At 52.0% G+C, this 16,624-nt stretch overlaps 1 protein-coding gene across 3 annotated transcripts in view; it reads left to right on the forward strand.

Annotated features, from left to right (window-relative positions):
- Positions 1–447: 447 nt before the first annotated feature.
- Positions 448–16,624, forward strand: part of Kcnh2 (potassium voltage-gated channel subfamily H member 2) — a 31,690-nt gene continuing 15,513 nt past the window's right edge. The window contains exons 1-2 of one of the 3 annotated variants that reach the window (XM_051203018.1): positions 448–594; positions 3,545–3,775. In XM_051203018.1, coding sequence (XP_051058975.1) covers positions 3,646–3,775 — 130 coding nt within the window. In that variant the 5' untranslated portion in view covers positions 448–594; positions 3,545–3,645. Of the gene's footprint in view, positions 595–753; positions 901–3,544; positions 3,776–15,349; positions 15,366–16,624 lie in introns of those variants that run through there. The other 2 variants (XM_051203017.1, XM_051203019.1) reach the window with 2 other exon arrangements.

A 16,624-nucleotide genomic window follows, 5' to 3' on the forward strand; every position in this document is an offset into this window, starting at 1 on the left:
CACCCACAGCAGATTCTGAGAGTAATCTGTGTGTACTCAACCTGTCTGTCCTAGGCGCAGTAGGGAAGCAGGGGATAGAGGGTTGGCCCTGTCCCATCAAATCAGGTTTCTCAGTCCCGAGTCTGGGAAGGGGCGTTATTTCTATGCCCCTCTCCCTGGCCACTTCTAAACCGACCGTCGCACCTGTCCTCACGGTTCCCCTACCTAAGGGTCCCTTCCCCCTCTCGCAGGAGACGGAGTCCCGGGGGTTCGGTGGCAGAGCGAGGGGTTGGGGCCCGGGGAGCGCTCGGCGCGGCTCAGCCAATGAGAAGGGCGGGCGCTCGGGTGGCGGGGAGAGGGCGGTGCTGCCGGCGCGCGGCGGTAGGAGGGGGCCGGGAGGCGGGGGCCGGAGCCGGAGGGGCGCGCGCCGCATTAACCCTTCAGCCGCCGGACCGAGCCTCAGGCGCTGCCCGAGCCGCGGGCGCTGGAGCGGCTGTCGGCGCGGCGGCGGCGGGCAGGCGCGAGCCGAGAGCCGGGCGCTCGAGCGAGCGGAGCGCAGCGCGGGGACGAAGCGGAGCGGGGCCCGTGGTCCCGCCGGCCCGGGTCGATAGACAGGTGTGCCGGCGCCGCAGCTCCAGCCGCTTCAGGCCCGGCCCGCGGTCCGGAGCCGGTAGCCGCTCGCCGAGCGGGTACCCCGCGCCCTCAGTCCAGTTCCGGCCCCGCCCGCACTCAGCTTGGCAGCGGGGTGCGGAGACCACGGCCCGGCCAGGCCACCCGAAGCCTAGTGCTGGGCCGGGCCGGGCCAGGGTGGGTGGGGGCCCGCCCGGCCCGCCCATGGGCTCAGGATGCCGGTGCGGAGGGGCCACGTCGCGCCGCAGAACACCTTCCTCGACACCATCATCCGCAAGTTTGAGGGCCAGAGTGAGTGGGGGAGGGGGCAAGGCGGGGAGGGGGTTTGAGGAGGTTGGGGGGGTGGGTCCAGTCCTGCTGAGTGTGGATGGGGGGCGTGCCCGGGCTGTGTGCAGTGCAAAATGTGAGTCAGTAGGGGATGGTGGGCCCTGAGACTTATACCAGGAGCCGAGGGGCCAACGCTTAGTGCCAGGCGATAATTACCATGGGACTAAGGGGCCTAGTGTTGCAGCTTGGGGTCGGTGTGTGTGTGTGACATCTGGAATGTGATGGAAAGGGAGGTGGGATGAGATGTGCAGGTGTTTCTACCTCTAAATGTCCAGAGTTTATGAGATGTGCATGTGTGGCCATGAGAAGGTATATGACCTAAGTTGTTGGACCCTAAAAGTACAAAGCATGTTGCAATCTTGACTGTGTTCTATGTGAGAGACAGAAGCTAAGGGTGTAGGATCAGTAACATCTGCTCTTGAGTATGTGGCATGTATATGGCCAAGTCCCTGTGTCACTTATGAATTTGAGTCTACATGGGCTGTCAAGAGGTGTCACCTGAGAGACTGTGGGTTCAGTGGTGAGAGGGTGCCGCAGACCTGAAACTGGCTCCTGTGTGGTGGGTTTTCCTGCTGTGGACAGTACTCCAAAACGCATTTGAGGATTACAGCACCCCTTATGCTGACCTAGCCAGAGACTTCCAGAAGTGTCCTAGACGAGGTGAATGTTTTGGTGTTGGTGTGTCTGTCCTCAAGGCTGCATGTGCCACAGAGGGTGTGACTATGACTGTCAAGGGCCCTGGGAGCCTGGGAGCAGAAGAGTGACATTCCTTGCCGTCACCCTGTGCACATAGGACAACGTGTGCTTGTACTGTGGTAGGAGGGAGGGGTCAATTGGATGGGCAGTATTGTCCCTAGACGAAGAACAAGATGATCCTGAGGGGGTGGATCAGTGACATTGATGCAGGCCTAGGGGCTGGGGGGCAGGTTTTTTCCTACCAGCTGGGTAGGCACAGGCAGAATCTGAGACCTTGGACTGGATCCTAAAGGCCTGGCTTCTGGCCCCATCTCTGCCACTGACTGCCAGATGACCTTGAATGACTCTTCCCCTTCTAAGCCTCAGTTTCCATATCTGTGAATAAGGGGATAAGCCACAGGACTTTTGAGGTTTCTTCTGTATCTGTATTCTAGCATTTCAGTCAAGGGGTGGGGTCGGACGGGGTGGGATAGAACTTGCTCTGCTCTCCACCAGGAGTTTGGGGGTCGATGTTCTCCCACAGGAGGTTGGTACTCTGGACTGTCTTAGGGTGAAGTGGGGATGGAGGCAGTTAGAAGGTCTTTTCATATGATGAGAAGCTCTGACCTGGGTTGATGCTAGCTTGGGAGTTTCAGTAGGCATTGGGAACTGACCTAAAGATGACCCAACTCTCAAAAGTTAACTTCCTTGAGGGCAGGGGAAAGAAGGCTAGATCCTGAGAGCCTGGCCTTGCTGCCGGGAGCCCCTGCTGCACATTGCAGCCTGAGGTTTGCCCTCAGGACTGTGCAGAGCTGCAGTCTGAAGATGGCCTGATGAGGAGGGAAGGAGACAGTTTCAACTTCCATTGCACATCCAGCACTAAAGGCCAAAGTGGCCAGAATTTCTGTTTGTAGAAGGTGCCTATCCTTGGAACATCTCACTTGGGCACAAACTGAGGCTGCTGCTGACTTGCTGCTTATCCACCTGTCTGGCCCTTGGGGCAGGTGTGGGGTGGTGAGCCAAGTCTAGATGAAATGGATCTATTGGATTTCCTTTTTTTTGGTGGGGTCTTGGAGGAAGGCTTCAAATCCCTAGAGGTGGTCATCTTTTCCCAGGATTGTTTTGTCACAGTGGGCCAGTGTCTTGGGCCCTGGGCTCTAGGGAGTTGCAGGATGTGAAGCTGCAGGTTGCTTTCCTTGTTCTGTATGACCTTGGACTTCTGCCTGTGACCCCACCCCCCCCAGCTGTCCTGCCAGACAAGATTCAAAAGCTGGTTTCACTATGAAGGAACCGCTAGACTTGGGTATTGGGCTGACCTTCTCTTGAGTTCATCCATAAAATGATGATAGTAACAACCACTTTGCTGGGTTGTCCAGGTCTACTAGCTAACTCCTTCATCCTTTGGTTCACCCACTCCTCAGCATGATTGCCTGTGGAAAGGGTGTGAAAGTCATAGTAGACACAGGGAGTAGTAGTCATAGAGAGTCTGGGGGTACTTGAGGAATTGATTTTCTAGGCAGCGTCCCCTATGACGAGGAAGAAGCCCGAGGAGCTGGTGCAAAGGGGAGGCAGGCCGCCATCTCCTGCCCTTCCCATGCTCCCTTTCCAGGCTGTGTTTATCCCTCCGCCGCGGCTGCTGACACGCGTTGCTGACACCCGCCCAGGCCGGCCTTTGCCGCTGGCTCTCTGCCCGGGGGAAGCCACGCAGCCAGCCGGCCGGCCGGGGGGTTGGGGGGGGGGCGTGTCGCCAGGCCGCGCCCGGTTAAGGCACCTGTGTCAGGGCACAGCTGCGTGTGGTTGGGGTTGGGCGCCCCCTCCGCGGTGCGGAGGAGTTTCGGGCGGCAGTGTGTGACGAGCGAATGTGGGGAAGGGCCAGGAGCCCCCGAGACTGGTGTCCCCGCTCACGTGCGCGTTCATCCCCGCCTCCCCCCAGGCCGCAAGTTCATCATCGCTAACGCCCGCGTAGAGAACTGCGCCGTCATCTACTGCAACGACGGCTTCTGCGAGCTGTGCGGATACTCTCGGGCCGAGGTGATGCAGCGGCCCTGCACCTGCGACTTCCTGCACGGGCCGCGCACGCAGCGCCGTGCCGCCGCGCAGATCGCGCAGGCCCTGCTGGGCGCTGAGGAGCGCAAAGTGGAGATCGCCTTCTACCGGAAAGATGGTAGGCGGGGCCGGGGCGTGGCTATGGATAGGGGCCGGGCCTCGAGAGAATGAGCGTGGGTGTGTGTGGGGAACGGCGGGGTGGAATCTATGGTTGCGGGAGGCTGGTAAATTGTGCGGATTCCGTGGGGGCGGGACCCAGGCGGGGGCGCGGCCTTAAGTCTCCGGGTGGGTGTGGCCTAGGTCTCAACTCTGGTGGGTTGGCTTTCCGGATGGTCTTGGAGCTGCTAAGAGTGAGCGGATTTGGCACCTTCCGTACTTTCCTCTTTGGCAGGTGTCACTATGTTGAACTAGGTAGGCTGGCACTAGACCAGTCAGGGATGGAAGTTGCGTCTTGGATGGTGGTAATAGGGCAAGCTGGGTGCTGGCGCTGACTCCCAGCTACAGTATTCTAGCTACCTGTAGGGCAGCCTGTGCCAGGTAACTTTCTGGAAGATGTCATGGAGGGAGAGGTGGAAGAGCTGTTTCTGCTGTCACTCACCTCATGCCTTCCTTTCTCTTTTGTGCTTCAACTACACTACTTCCCACAACCTCTGTTCCCTTTGTCTAGTCTACAGAACACCCCGCCCCGCCCCTCAACTCCCTCTTGGCCAGGTGTCTCTGCTCAGCCACCACCTCCCCACCCAGCTGCTTTGTGCATCCGCATCCGGAGAGCAAAGTAGAGAGCGGATAAACATAGTGGGTGGAGCTGCTCTCACACTATGCTTGTGCTGCTGGGTGGGCTCTGCGCTGGGGAGGTCAGTGAAGTGGTGGGGTAGTGGGTATTGGAGGGCTGGGAAGGGGCTCCAGAATTCTGTTGTTCACCAGTGAACATTTCACAAGTTTCATGACAATTCCTGGAACCCAGCTGAGAGCTGGGCTCTTGAACCTAGAACTGCTTATAGGAAAGGCAAAGCCCCTGCCCTTAGGGAGCTTGTTGGCTATCCACAGTGAGCATAACCTGTCTCTTGTTGTGGCAAATGCAACCTGCAAGCCCCAGGCTGCTGCTGTGCGTGCTCCAGGGTGGCTGAGGCTGTCTGTAAATGTTGGCATCTCTAAGGAGCATCTGGTGCACGTGTGTAGTCTGTGATATCCTTGGGCAGCATGTGGGGCATACTCAGTGGCCCTTTGCAGGAGAGTTTGCATTCGAAAATTGGGGCTGTGGCTGGCAGGTGGGAGGGATAAAGTAGTGGAAAGCTTTATAGACATTGGGCTATGTGTTATCTTGTGTTATCCTCATAGTATCCCTGATCTGCAGATACCATTTCTTCTTCTAAGGATGATGAAACTGAAGTTCAGAGAAATTAAGACTATATCCCAAGTCACATAGATAAAGCATTGGCTCTTGGAGTGGAACTCATGTTTGTCTGACCAGAGCCATATCATGCTGTTCTACTGTGTGCCATGTATTGACGGTGACACCAGAAAACTAGAGGGCTCCATACAGTGAAAACTTGAGTTTCCAAACCTTAGGTGTACACATATGGACACATAAGTTCTGGAGTCAGATGTAATGTGGGAAATCTCCTACCAGGCACATTGATTGATATCCACATATTTGTTTCAATGCTTACTTGGGATGCTGGGGTTTCTTTCTTTCTTTTTTCTTCAGAACTGGGATCAAAGCCAGAGCCATGTGTGCACGTGTGTGTGTGTGTGTGTGTGTGTGTGTGTGTGTGTGAGAGAGAGAGAGAGAGAGAGAGAGAGAGAGGTAGGGATGAGTGCTACCGTATGTGTGTTTGGAGTCAGAGGATAATTTCACCGAGTTGTTTCTTTCCTTCAACATTTTTTTTTCCCTTCGAGACAGGGTTTCTCTGCGTTGCTTTGGAGCCTGTCCTGGCTCTCACTCTGTAGACCAGGCTGGCCTGGAACTCACAGAGATCTGCCTGCCTCTGCCTCTCCAGTGCTGGGATTAAAGGCAAGCGCCACCAATGGCAGGCTTCTTCAACCTTTATATGAGTTTCAGGGATCAAAGTCAGCTTGTCAGGTTTGTGTGGGAAGCACCTTTACCTGCTGATCTGTTTTGCTGGAGTTAGTTAGCTCTTTCTCCCTCTCCCTCTCTTTGTTTTTTAAGTGGGGTCTCACTATGTAGCTATAGCTGGCATTGACTCAGTGTGACCTGACAGCCTCTGCCTCCCAAGTGCTGGGATTAAAGGTATGCACCACTACACCTGGGCCTACATTTGTTTGGAGATAGTATCTCACTAAGTTGTCCAGGCTGGCCTTGAACTCACCCTTAGTGTAGATGGGCCTTGAATCTTTTCAGCCTCTAAAGTAGCTGGGATGATAGTTCTGTATCACTAGGCTTGGCAAGAGTGCTGAACTTTGGAGATAATGCTCTCGTTACAGGGTCTTCCACAGTGAGCCACACTCCAGCCCCATGGTGGACATTGCTGTGTTTGTGGATTTGACCCCTTGCCAGCAGAGTGGTGGGACTGATTTTGCCTTTGGCTATAGCATGGATGTAGCCTTCTCAAGTAGCATGGACCATTTTGGCCCATGCAGACTTCTTTGGGAGAATCTTGAAGGCCTAATCCAGCCATTTGGGTAGCAGATAGAGAAGTCACCTGGTGTAGGTCTCATGTCCAGTGTATCCATGGAGGGAAGGGGCCTAGAGTCCAAGTCTCTGTGCAAGTCTACGCTCTTGCCTTCTCCAAGTTACAACTCCAAATGGGGGAAGTGACCCAGGAAACCTTATGCCATCTGCTGCCTCTGCCCCTTCTTTGTTCTCACCTAGTTTCCATGGGGATCAGATAACTCCCAGTGGCCCTCAGCTACCCGAGGCCCCACTTACTTTGGCATTCTGAGCTGAGGGCAATGCAGACAGATTCTTCAACCTCTCTATCCTCTCTGCTCTGTGATACAAAGTCCCTTGTGCCATCCATCCTTCTTGCCTGACCTGGGCTCCCCCCCCCCCATTGACATGTGGAACATGTACAAAGAAATGCCACCCCCTGTTTTTGTGCAAGCTTTTCTCAGGATGTCTGCCTAGGCCAGCCCTGGGGAAGTAGGTCCTTGGGCTGTAGCCCTAGGGAGGGGGAATGGCTAGGGAGGAGGCAGGGCCTTTTGCTGGCAGGCGCCCCTAAGGACAGCTGTGCTGTGTCGGAGACTCTAACTCAGCTCTGTGCAGTCTCAGGGTCTGGAGCCAGACAGCCCCATTATTTAGTTGCTGAGGCTGCTGAGGGGTGGGGAGGCTAGACTGGGGGAGTGTGGGTGGGGGAGGAGACAGAGTGCCCGGTTCACTGGCCTTATGCTGATGCCCTCTAAGTCAGGCCCCAGGTCATAGTGGAATTGTGAACAGAGCCCCTGTGGTGCAGGTCTGCAGGATGTGACATTTGTCCAGCACCCCAGACAGCAGGTGCTGGCTGGGGACACACCTTGCCCTGCACTGCCGTAGTGGGGGTAGGGGAGATGTGGTTTTTCCTCTGTCTGTTCCTTCTATTGTCTTTGCCCTTTGTTCCCACCTCTCTGCTGCCTCTCCTCCCCACTGCAGTGCCCGGCCTGCCCACTGTGCCCCATCCCTTGGTACTTCTCCCTCCCCGTGCTCAGGCGTCCCTGCCTTTGTCTCCCACCTGCCTGCCTGCTCTGGCCCTTCCATTTTGCCTCCTTCCCCTTTTGTCTGTTTATTCTGTTCCTTCAGCACCCTGGAGCCTTCTTCTTGCTTCTTTCCTTGTCTCCTGTGTCCTGTTTACTCACTCCCAATTCCCCAGGCTGTTGTCTGAAAGGCTTTATCTGTCTTACCATACCTCTGACTATCCTGTCCCTGTCTCTATGTCCCTGTGTCCCTAGGAGCCTGTGTGTGGGTGGAAATGGGGGTGTCTCTGGAGAAGAGTCTATTGGCTTCTTCACTCCAGCAGGCCAGTTGCCACGGCAACAAGGTCAGAGGGTCCCCACTGCTACAGCTGATGCTGTGGCTGAGGGGGAGGGTGGGGACCTTTGGTCCAGGCCAGCTCCCCATTGTGCTGTCTCCACACTTGCTGTACTGCTGCACCGGATGGACTCACATGCTGGTTTCCCAGGTGCTCAGCAGGCCCTGCTGGTACCAGCTGCCAACCCCTGGGCATTGCATTGCCCTCCTATAATCCAGACCGTTAGTCTTGGTTTTCTCTCTTCCCTGCTATCCCTGTTCACATAAATCAGAGGTCCTACTCTGCTGCTGCTGTGGCCCTCCTCTCTCAGACACCTTCCCCACTTCCATACCCCCGTCATGTGGTGTCTGAGTTGGTAAAAAGATGCCTTCTGTGAAGTGGGAGGTTTTGAGGGGAAGGCAGAGTTCAGAGGTCAGTGCCTAGTGTTTCTGTGCGCTGTGCATGGAAATCAACCTGGAGCCTTCCTAGGAGAAGCCAAAGGCTTAAACTTAGGCCTTTTGTCATGGGGCCAAAGCCATTAGAGTGTTTGCCAGCTCCTTTTTGTTTTACTTTCTATGTAGTCCTAGCTATACTGGAACTTGCTATGTAAATCAGGCTGGCCTTGAACTGGAAAGAGATCCACCTGCTTCTGCTAGGATTAAAGATGTGCTCCCTTCTTGGGAGCACAGGTGTTTTTGTCATTCTGGTGAGGATTTGGTATAGTCTGGAGCCTGAGGTAGGTAATAGTTTCTTTGGTGGGCTGCCTTGGGCTGCTGGGGGCTTCTGGTGTATGAGGATAGAGTGATGCTGTCTCCTTAGAGCCCCTCGGCCTGCACAACATCTCCAGGGTACCTCCTGCTCCTGTGTGTGTGGTGTCTCCAAAGCCCCAGAGGAACTATGTAAATATTTGTGCAGAGCTGTCTAGGTAGAAGCGGATTTGACAGTGGCCTTGGGCTCTGGGGAGGAGGACTGGGACAGAAGGAGAGCCAGTTCAGTGATGTGAGGTGGGGTGAGCTTGGGTGGCTTCCTGTGCAGTGTGATCTGAGTGCTCTAAGGAAGCCCTTTCCTACTCAGCATCCCTGAGAACATCCCTCTCCTAGAGAACATTTGCTGGCCTGAGAATTGCCCCTCTCCTCCAAAACCTACCCTCCCACTTTGTGTACAGGCAGGAGAGCAGTGGTATCTGGCCCCATAGGTGAGGGAATGACAAACTTCTCTATCTGACATGCAGGGAGATCTGGGGTCAGGGTCAGAGAATTGTTGGGAGGGTTGCTGGAATAGGTTCCAGCTCAGGAAGGTCCCAGTGGCTGTTGATGCCTCTTATGCGCCACAAAGACCTCTGGGCTGTGTGCTGGGGCTGGGTACTTTTAGGATGGCCTAGTATTACCCGGGGCTGGGTACTTGTAGGCTGGCCTCATATTACCCAGCTGGCTGGGCAATATCTTGCCTTTACTTGTATTTACCTCAGTCTGTCCCTGGTTGAGTTTGTGGAGCCCATCATCTCCACTAGGCTAAGTGTTACTTGTTTTGATGTTTTCTTGTATCTACATGGCTAGCACATCGTAGGAGCTCAATATCTGCATGTTTTTGCTAAAGAATGAACAAACCAGCCAATACTATGTGACAGAAGCCTTATTCTTGGTGGTAGATGATTTGGAGGCAATTTCTGTGTGGCCTTGTGAAAATCACTTCTTATCTCTCTGGCCCTTAGTGTCCCACTCTGTGAAAAGCCTTGGGATATAGAAGCTAGGCTAGAAGAGGTGGTGGAGGCCACAGGAGCGGTTGGTGCCCTCCTGCTTTGCTGAACGTGGGAGGTGTCACAGAGTGCAGGGAGGGCATGCTGGCCTCAGAGCCTCTTCACTCAGAGGGTATGAGAGGAGTCCTGAGTGGGAGAACAAAGCTTTGGCAAAGTCAGCTGGGAGCTGGTGGCTTTTGGTAGTACATTCAGGTGGCTTCATTTTATAGTGTGTAAGTGGTGGTCCTTGCACCTTCTGCTGGTAAAGTTTCTCAGTCGTTTTCCAGGAGGGGAAGCTCTTGTTTGCAGAGGCTAAGGGACTTACCTAGCAAGTGGGGACTGAATGGGACCTCTGGCCCAGTTTCTCTCTACTGTAGAGCCCTGTGTGGACCACCTTGCATAAGTTTCTTCTTCTGGGGATGGATGAGCTTGGGGCCTCAGGAGGCCTAGATTTGGCTGGAATTTGAGAGCTTCAATGGCCTTGGTTTCTCAAGTGGATCAAAGCACTTGTCCCCTGCATGGTGGGTCGAGGGCATCCTGTGAACAAGTACCAAACACAGCATGCTATGCCAGAGCTGTCTGCTTGTCACTCAGCAGGCATCACCTCATGGTCACAGTTGTCTGTTGTGTGGCCCTCACAGCACCTCTGCCCGTCTTTCTTCTCCCTGTCTAAGTTCCTGTGGGCTCAGCTCCTCAAATCAGTGAGGCCCCAAATACTCATGTTAGTGTTTTTCTCTTTTCTTTCATTTCCTTTTCTGCCTTTTCTTTTATGTCATTTCTCAGTTCCGTGACATTCCGTATAGGCAGCCATTCAAATATACTCCCTATGAATATGCTGTTCGCATATGTTCTTGCAAATGTGTATTTTGACTGGATAGATGCATGTGGATTTAATTTAGGCAAATGGTATTGTGGTGTGTATTGTATTCTAGCATTCACTTTTCTTATCCAGGAACGTGACTTTATATACAGGTGAGCTGCCACTGAGTGCCCGGTCTGTGGTGTCTCCCCCTGGAGCATGTTTTACTTGCTCACTGTCCCAGTGAAGAACCCCAGGTAGTCTTTACCTCTCTGCCACCAGAGGTAATGCCACATTGAACATTCTCTTACACAGTCCTTCCCAGACTCATGTGAGGGTGTCTGTGGGCTGCATGCCTAGAAGTGAAATTGCTGGAATCCAGGATATGGGGATTCTTAGCTAACTGTTGCCCCACTGTGTGCCTGACCTGCCAACCTTGTTGTCTGACTCCTGAATGGAGACTTTCATACTCTCCCACCTCTGCCACACTTGGCATCATTTCCCATTCTAATTTTGCCAGTTTTGTGGGTTTGTTTCTTTAATTTGAGTTTCTTTGACTTTTTTTTTTTTTTTTTTTTTTTTGTAGGACAGAGTATCTCTTTTAGGCTTGATAGCTGTTTGAGCTTTCATTCCTGTCAATTGCTTGATTGTATCCTTTGCTTATCTTTCTATGAGACTGCTCTCTTTTGTTCCTGAATTTTCAGGGGTTGCTTGTGTGTTCTAGAAATACAAATGAATACAGTGTGTATTCGTATGTCAATTCCTTGTTTGAACTGTGAATACCTTCTCCCTCTTAGTCTTTGTTCAGTTAATAAAACGAAGATTCTTAGTTTGGATACAAATGAATCATCGACTTTCAGTTTTGTTTGAGCTCTTGAAGTCCCATTGGGGATGATGCGTCCATTCTATGCAAGGCTGAGAGGTCCCCACGGGCCCACTTCTGCTCTCTGGCTCCTTGGACTCACCTTCCTCAGGGTGTTGGATCCACCCTGAGCCCTCCCTGGATGTAGTGTCAAGTAAGGATCAAGTTGTACTTTTTTCCATGTAAGGAGCCAACTTTCCCAACACACCTAGTCTGTTTTTTCCATTGCTTTGTGGGGCACCTTTAGCATAGGTAATTTTTTACTGTGCAACCATGGATCTGCCTCTGAACATTGATTCTGCCCCAAAAATTTGTCAGTTTGTGTAAAACAGCACCAAGTACAACACTATAGTGTTTACTGTGTCTCAGTAATCAAAAAGGTGAAGTCTCCCAATTTTAAATTTAAAAGATGGTTTGTTTATTTATTAGATAAGATCTTACTCTGTAGCTTGGGACTCACTATGTATGCAGGTATTCAGACTTGTTTTGAACTGTAGCAATCCCACTGCCTCAGCCTCCCAGGGGTTTGGATAACAGCAAGCCATACCTGGACTTTTTCCTCTTCTTTACTTTCATTACCTCTCTCTACATCCTAGGCTGGCTAGTGAGTTCCAAGCCAGCCTAGGATGTAAACTCACTATCCTGCCTCTGCCTTGTGCATGTTCAGATAACAAGTGTGTACTACATGGTGGCTTCTCCAGAGCCTCGATCACAATTGGGTTTGGTCTTGTAGGTTAGTTAGAAGAAGTAACAGTTTTGTAAGCTTCAGTAAGCCCTGGACCACCTCTCCCTGGGCCGCCTCAGCCCATGCACTTTACTGCTCTAAAGTTTGTTTTCTCACCTGTGCTTCTTGGCCATCCTCAGCTGCTCCGCAGTCATTACTACTGAAAGAGAGATTATGTGGCTGGGGAGATGGCTCTGGATAAAGAGCTTGCTGGAAAAGTGTGAGGACTTGAGTTTGAATCTCCTTATCCACATGAAAGCTGGGTACAGTAGCATGTGACTGTAACCCCTCACTTTAGGTAAAATAGAAAGTGGAGACAGAAGAATCCTGGGACTCTCATGAACCAGCTAGCATGGTGTGTGCAGTGGCAAAACAATACCCAAGGCTGTCTCCTGACTTCAACATGCACATTATGACACACATGTATCCACATACACAGATATGCATATACACACACACATACACAGAAGTAAGGGACAAAAGGGAAAAGACTTTAAAAAATAATTTATGTGTGTGATTGTGATTGTGTTTGACAACACTTGGTGCTTGTGTAGAAGCCAGCAGACAACTTGGGGAGTTGGCTGTCTTTCCACTGTTGGTTCTGGGGATCAAACTCAGCTCATCCTGCTTGCACAGCAAGTGCTTTTACCCATGAGCTCTTTTGCTGGCTCTTCCCTATTTCTGAAGCCTCAAACTCACTGTGAAGCCAAGGTCAACTTTTAGTGCTAGAGTAACAGGTGTGAACTACTATGCTAGTGCCACCTTGTTTCCTGACTCTACTAATTGTTTGAAGTGGTGTGCTTTGTGCTTGGTCTATCTGCTGGAGCTCTTTTCTTAGTTCTTGGTGTTCATCTGTTAACTTCATTGGTTCTCTGGGGAGATGACTCTGTACCTTGCACATAATGCCAGTTTTCATGTTTGTTCGTGTCATGGTCGTGTGTTTCTATACTTGAATCTGCCAGTTGACTTTTTAGGAGACCTTTACTGACAAATGTATTTGCTCTGGGTATTTCACAGTGTCTTGTGAGAAAGCAGGCCAGGAGGAATCGTCCTCTCAACTTAATTATCAAACAGCTGTGCCTGCTCAGAGACCAATGGCAGAGCCTTCTTACAGCTCCCTCGGCCCTTACTGGAGTTTAGGGAGCCAAGATGGAGGACAAATGCAGGCGCTTACAGAACCCCAGGATTGTCCCTCTGATGAACAGTGACAGATTTGTGCCCCTGATGCCCTGTGACAGCTGCAAATATAGGGGTCATGGTCGCAGTGAAGAGGGCAGAAAGGGGCAAGGCTCAGAAATTGCACAGCTAACATAGTTCACTTAGGTTCCAAGTGCCATCTTGTTTGATAGTAACTGGTGACCAAATATAATGTTGCTTTGGGAAAAAACACCTGAATTCCCTTGGTGGCTCTGTCTGTTCACACTCAGGATGGGAGTGGGGGATCCTGTACTGAAAGAGTGGCCAGTGCCTTTGCATCTAGAAGGGAGTTGAGAGGTAGGGACCACAGTGTGTCCACACTGGCCCAAACCTCAGGTCATTAGGAGTCCTCCCAAAGCTATGCACTCAACATCTGCTGTGAAGGCAGTCTCTTTGGTGCATGTCTGGATACTAGGGTTGGGGATACTTACCCCTCAAGCCAGCTTGTCGAATACCCTCTTCAAAGGGTGTGGTATTGAATGAGCTTCCAGAGAGAAGCATCCATGTGGGCTGATTCAGTAAACCAGGAGGATTCTGGGAGGAAGGAGAATGGGAGGAAGTGGGAGGGTGTTCTGTGCGTGTGCAGTGTGTGTGTGTGTGTGTGTGTATGAGAGTGTGTGTGTGTGAGTGTGCCAGTGAGAGAGTGTGTGAGAATGTATGTGTAAGTGTGTGAGACAGTGTGTGTGAGTGTATGTATGAGAGAGAGTGTGTGTGTGTGTGTAAGAGAGAGAGAGAGAGAGAGAGAGAGTGTGTGTGTGTGTGTGTGTAGGTCAGAGAACAACTTGAAGGAGTCAGTTTTCTCCTTTCATTCTGTTGGGTCCCAGGGATGAAGCTCATGTTGTCAGACTTGGTGGCAGGAACCTTACTTACTGAGTTCTCTCTCAGGGACTTGTCTTACCTTCTTAAGGCAGAGGGTATCACTTTCACTTATAAGCCAAGAGTTGGCATAGGCCCTACGATCCTGCAGTGCAGCCAACTTGAGCTTTCCTGGGTGAGGGTTGTCTTTTGAGGAGTTGTAGTCTGAGGAGATAGCTTAACCATGCTATAGGCTGTTGATTTTAGCAGGAAGTTAGGTCCTGGCCCTACACAAAGATTATTGGAAGGTTCTGATTGCAAGAGTGGAGAAGTGCATTTGGAACAGATGTTTCTTTGAGATTTGAGTCTGGCTTGTGGCTTCGCAAACCTGCCTGTCAGGGACCCCTAGGACCCTGTATAGCTCAGTCCCTGTATTCAGGAGCCTAGGATTGGTCTCTCTGTCTGATGCACACAAACTCATTGACTGGCTGGCCTCTCAGACTCCCCCATCATTTCCCTTAAGCCTACAACATCCCTGGCCTTCCCTAGCCCCCCTGGCTGTCCATGAGAGTGGTGTTAGTGACACGGTGGCCCTTGGCCAGAAGCGGTTCCTGCTGCATCTTCCTGTCGCCGCCACCAGGCTAAATATAACCTGACACTGCACAGCCCTGGGCTGCTCCTCTGGAGACAGCCTCTGCCTGGGGGGCGGACAGGGCCAACTGCAGCCTTAGCCTCCCTGCCCTCAGTGTGACTTTGGGCTCATTTTGGCACAGCTCCTTCTGCTTGGAGTAGGGGGAGGCGACCAGGATGAGGGTGCTAGAGGTCACCTTCCCTGCAGAGACCTGCTACTCTACCTCATTATAGCTCCAGATGCTTCTATAAGGCCATCTGTCACCTCATCTGGCACTAAGAGCAGGAATCACTTGTCCCTGTGGTACCCATAGAGAGCCTAAGCTCAGAGAGGTGGGTTTGCCAGCAGCCACACAGCAAATGTAAGGGAAGGCAAGGATTCAGGTCTCCTGATTGTTTCCTGTTAGTTTCCCAGGGCTTCACCCATTGTGTTATTTGTTTTATCTTTATCTTGCCCAGATGCCAAATTAGGGTCTCATCGAACACCTGGCCCAGTCAGAGTAGGCACAAGTGACATTTTCTTGGTCATGTTGTCCCAGATGCTTCATGTGTATTGGCATGCACAGTGAGACCATGGGATGATGGGGAAGCCACAAAGCCTGCTATTGTACAGGTGTGGCAGGTGAGATTCTGACCTGGCCAACTGGCCCAAGGCTGCTCAGGTCATCTGCAGGCCTCCTTTCCCCAACCTTCCATAGCTTCAGCTAAGGCAGGGCTGGGCCAGTGGTACCCATAGTTGGGAAATTAGATTTTGGTGCACAGAATGGGTGTCTGACCTAGGTGAGTGAGGATATCAGTCAGGGTAGTGTCACCCCAAAGTGGGTCCTTTATTGTGACCTGGCACCAACAGCAAGCCAGGATTTGTAGTCTGAATGGGACATTTTCTGCTGTCAGAATGAGTTGAACCTGCTGTACCGGGGTCCCTTCCATTGCCTCCTCTCTCAGTGACCTACAGTGAGCAGTACGACCTCTGAAGGCTGCTGGCCTGGGTCATCAAGACAAGACTCTACCAGTTTCTATAGGTATATAATTTACAGCATGCCTGCCAACACTGTATTTCTATCCAGAGGGGACAAGGACAGGCATAGATTGAGCAGGGAGGCTTGTCACCCAAAATGGGGGCTCTAAAGCCTGGCTGGAGCTGGGGGGGGTGGATAAAGGTATATTTCAGTATTAGTCATTAAAATCAGACTAAGCCAGGGGCCAATTGCTAAGGTTTATTTATCTGTCTTCCCAGTATGCAGAGCTCTCCTTAGGCCAGGCTCCAAGCCTGTCATATACTATGCCATTTCATCCAGACTTTGGCCCTGTGGAGTAGATGTGATCAGCCTTGTATGACAGACAAGCACTTTAAAAGGCTCATAGCTTGTGCCGCCTCCTCCTTGAGAAAGAGGATGAGCCAGACTCCCTGCTTGTCCCCTTCAGCATCCCTGGTCCCGTCCTTCCTGGAGTGTTCCCAGAGTTGTCTGCCTCTTGAATATGGGCAGTGCCTGCCACAGAGTGGTGCTGGGTGGAATTGCAGTCTTGCCTAGCTCTGCCCCAGGGGCCCAACCTTGAGGCTGCCTCTTCCTTGGAGGCTGGATCACTGGTGGGGTCCTAAGTAGAGTGGGAGGGAGGGGGGAACAGAGTAGTGTCTGGGGTCCTGAGGTTGCACAGAAGCTAGGTAGATAGGTAGTACCCCACTCTCCCTGGGGACAGCTCAGCTACTTGCTCACAACTTCTCTTCCGGGAAGCTAACCACAGGCTATCTGTTCTGTGTAGGACTTAGCTTCAGTTACTTTTGGGCCTTGGCCACAACCTGGCTAGCCCTTTCTTACCCTCAGGAACTCCCTCCATACATCTAGCCAATTTCAGGATGGAGTCCTATGGGCAGGCATGGACAAAGAGTTGGGATGGAGATATGTTAAGTCATGTAAGACTTTGCCAACTTGGCAAGTGAGATGGTACCTCAGGAGTCCAGGGCATGCTTGGTCTTCAGCTTTCTTTGTATCCATGTATGGTACCTCCAATCTCTGTTGGATAGGGCTGGGGGTGGGGAGGGTGTCACATTTTTTTTTGGAACAATTAGGCCTTTGACAGGATATTTGAAAAGAAAAATTTCTTGAATGTCAACAAAGGAGGAGGGAAGTGGGAAGCTGGCTTGTACTGCGAGAGGGGAGCATATCTTGAATTGTTTTGAGATGCAGGGACCTGGGATCATCATCTGAGATGCCATGGTCTGCAGTAGCCATCTGAGAAGTAGGCTGTGCAGTGCTGAAGACTCCAGGTCACAGTTTCTTGG

Source organism: Phodopus roborovskii, unplaced genomic scaffold (assembly GCF_943737965.1).
Source record: "Phodopus roborovskii unplaced genomic scaffold, PHOROB, whole genome shotgun sequence".
Taxonomy (NCBI): Eukaryota; Metazoa; Chordata; class Mammalia; order Rodentia; family Cricetidae; genus Phodopus; species Phodopus roborovskii.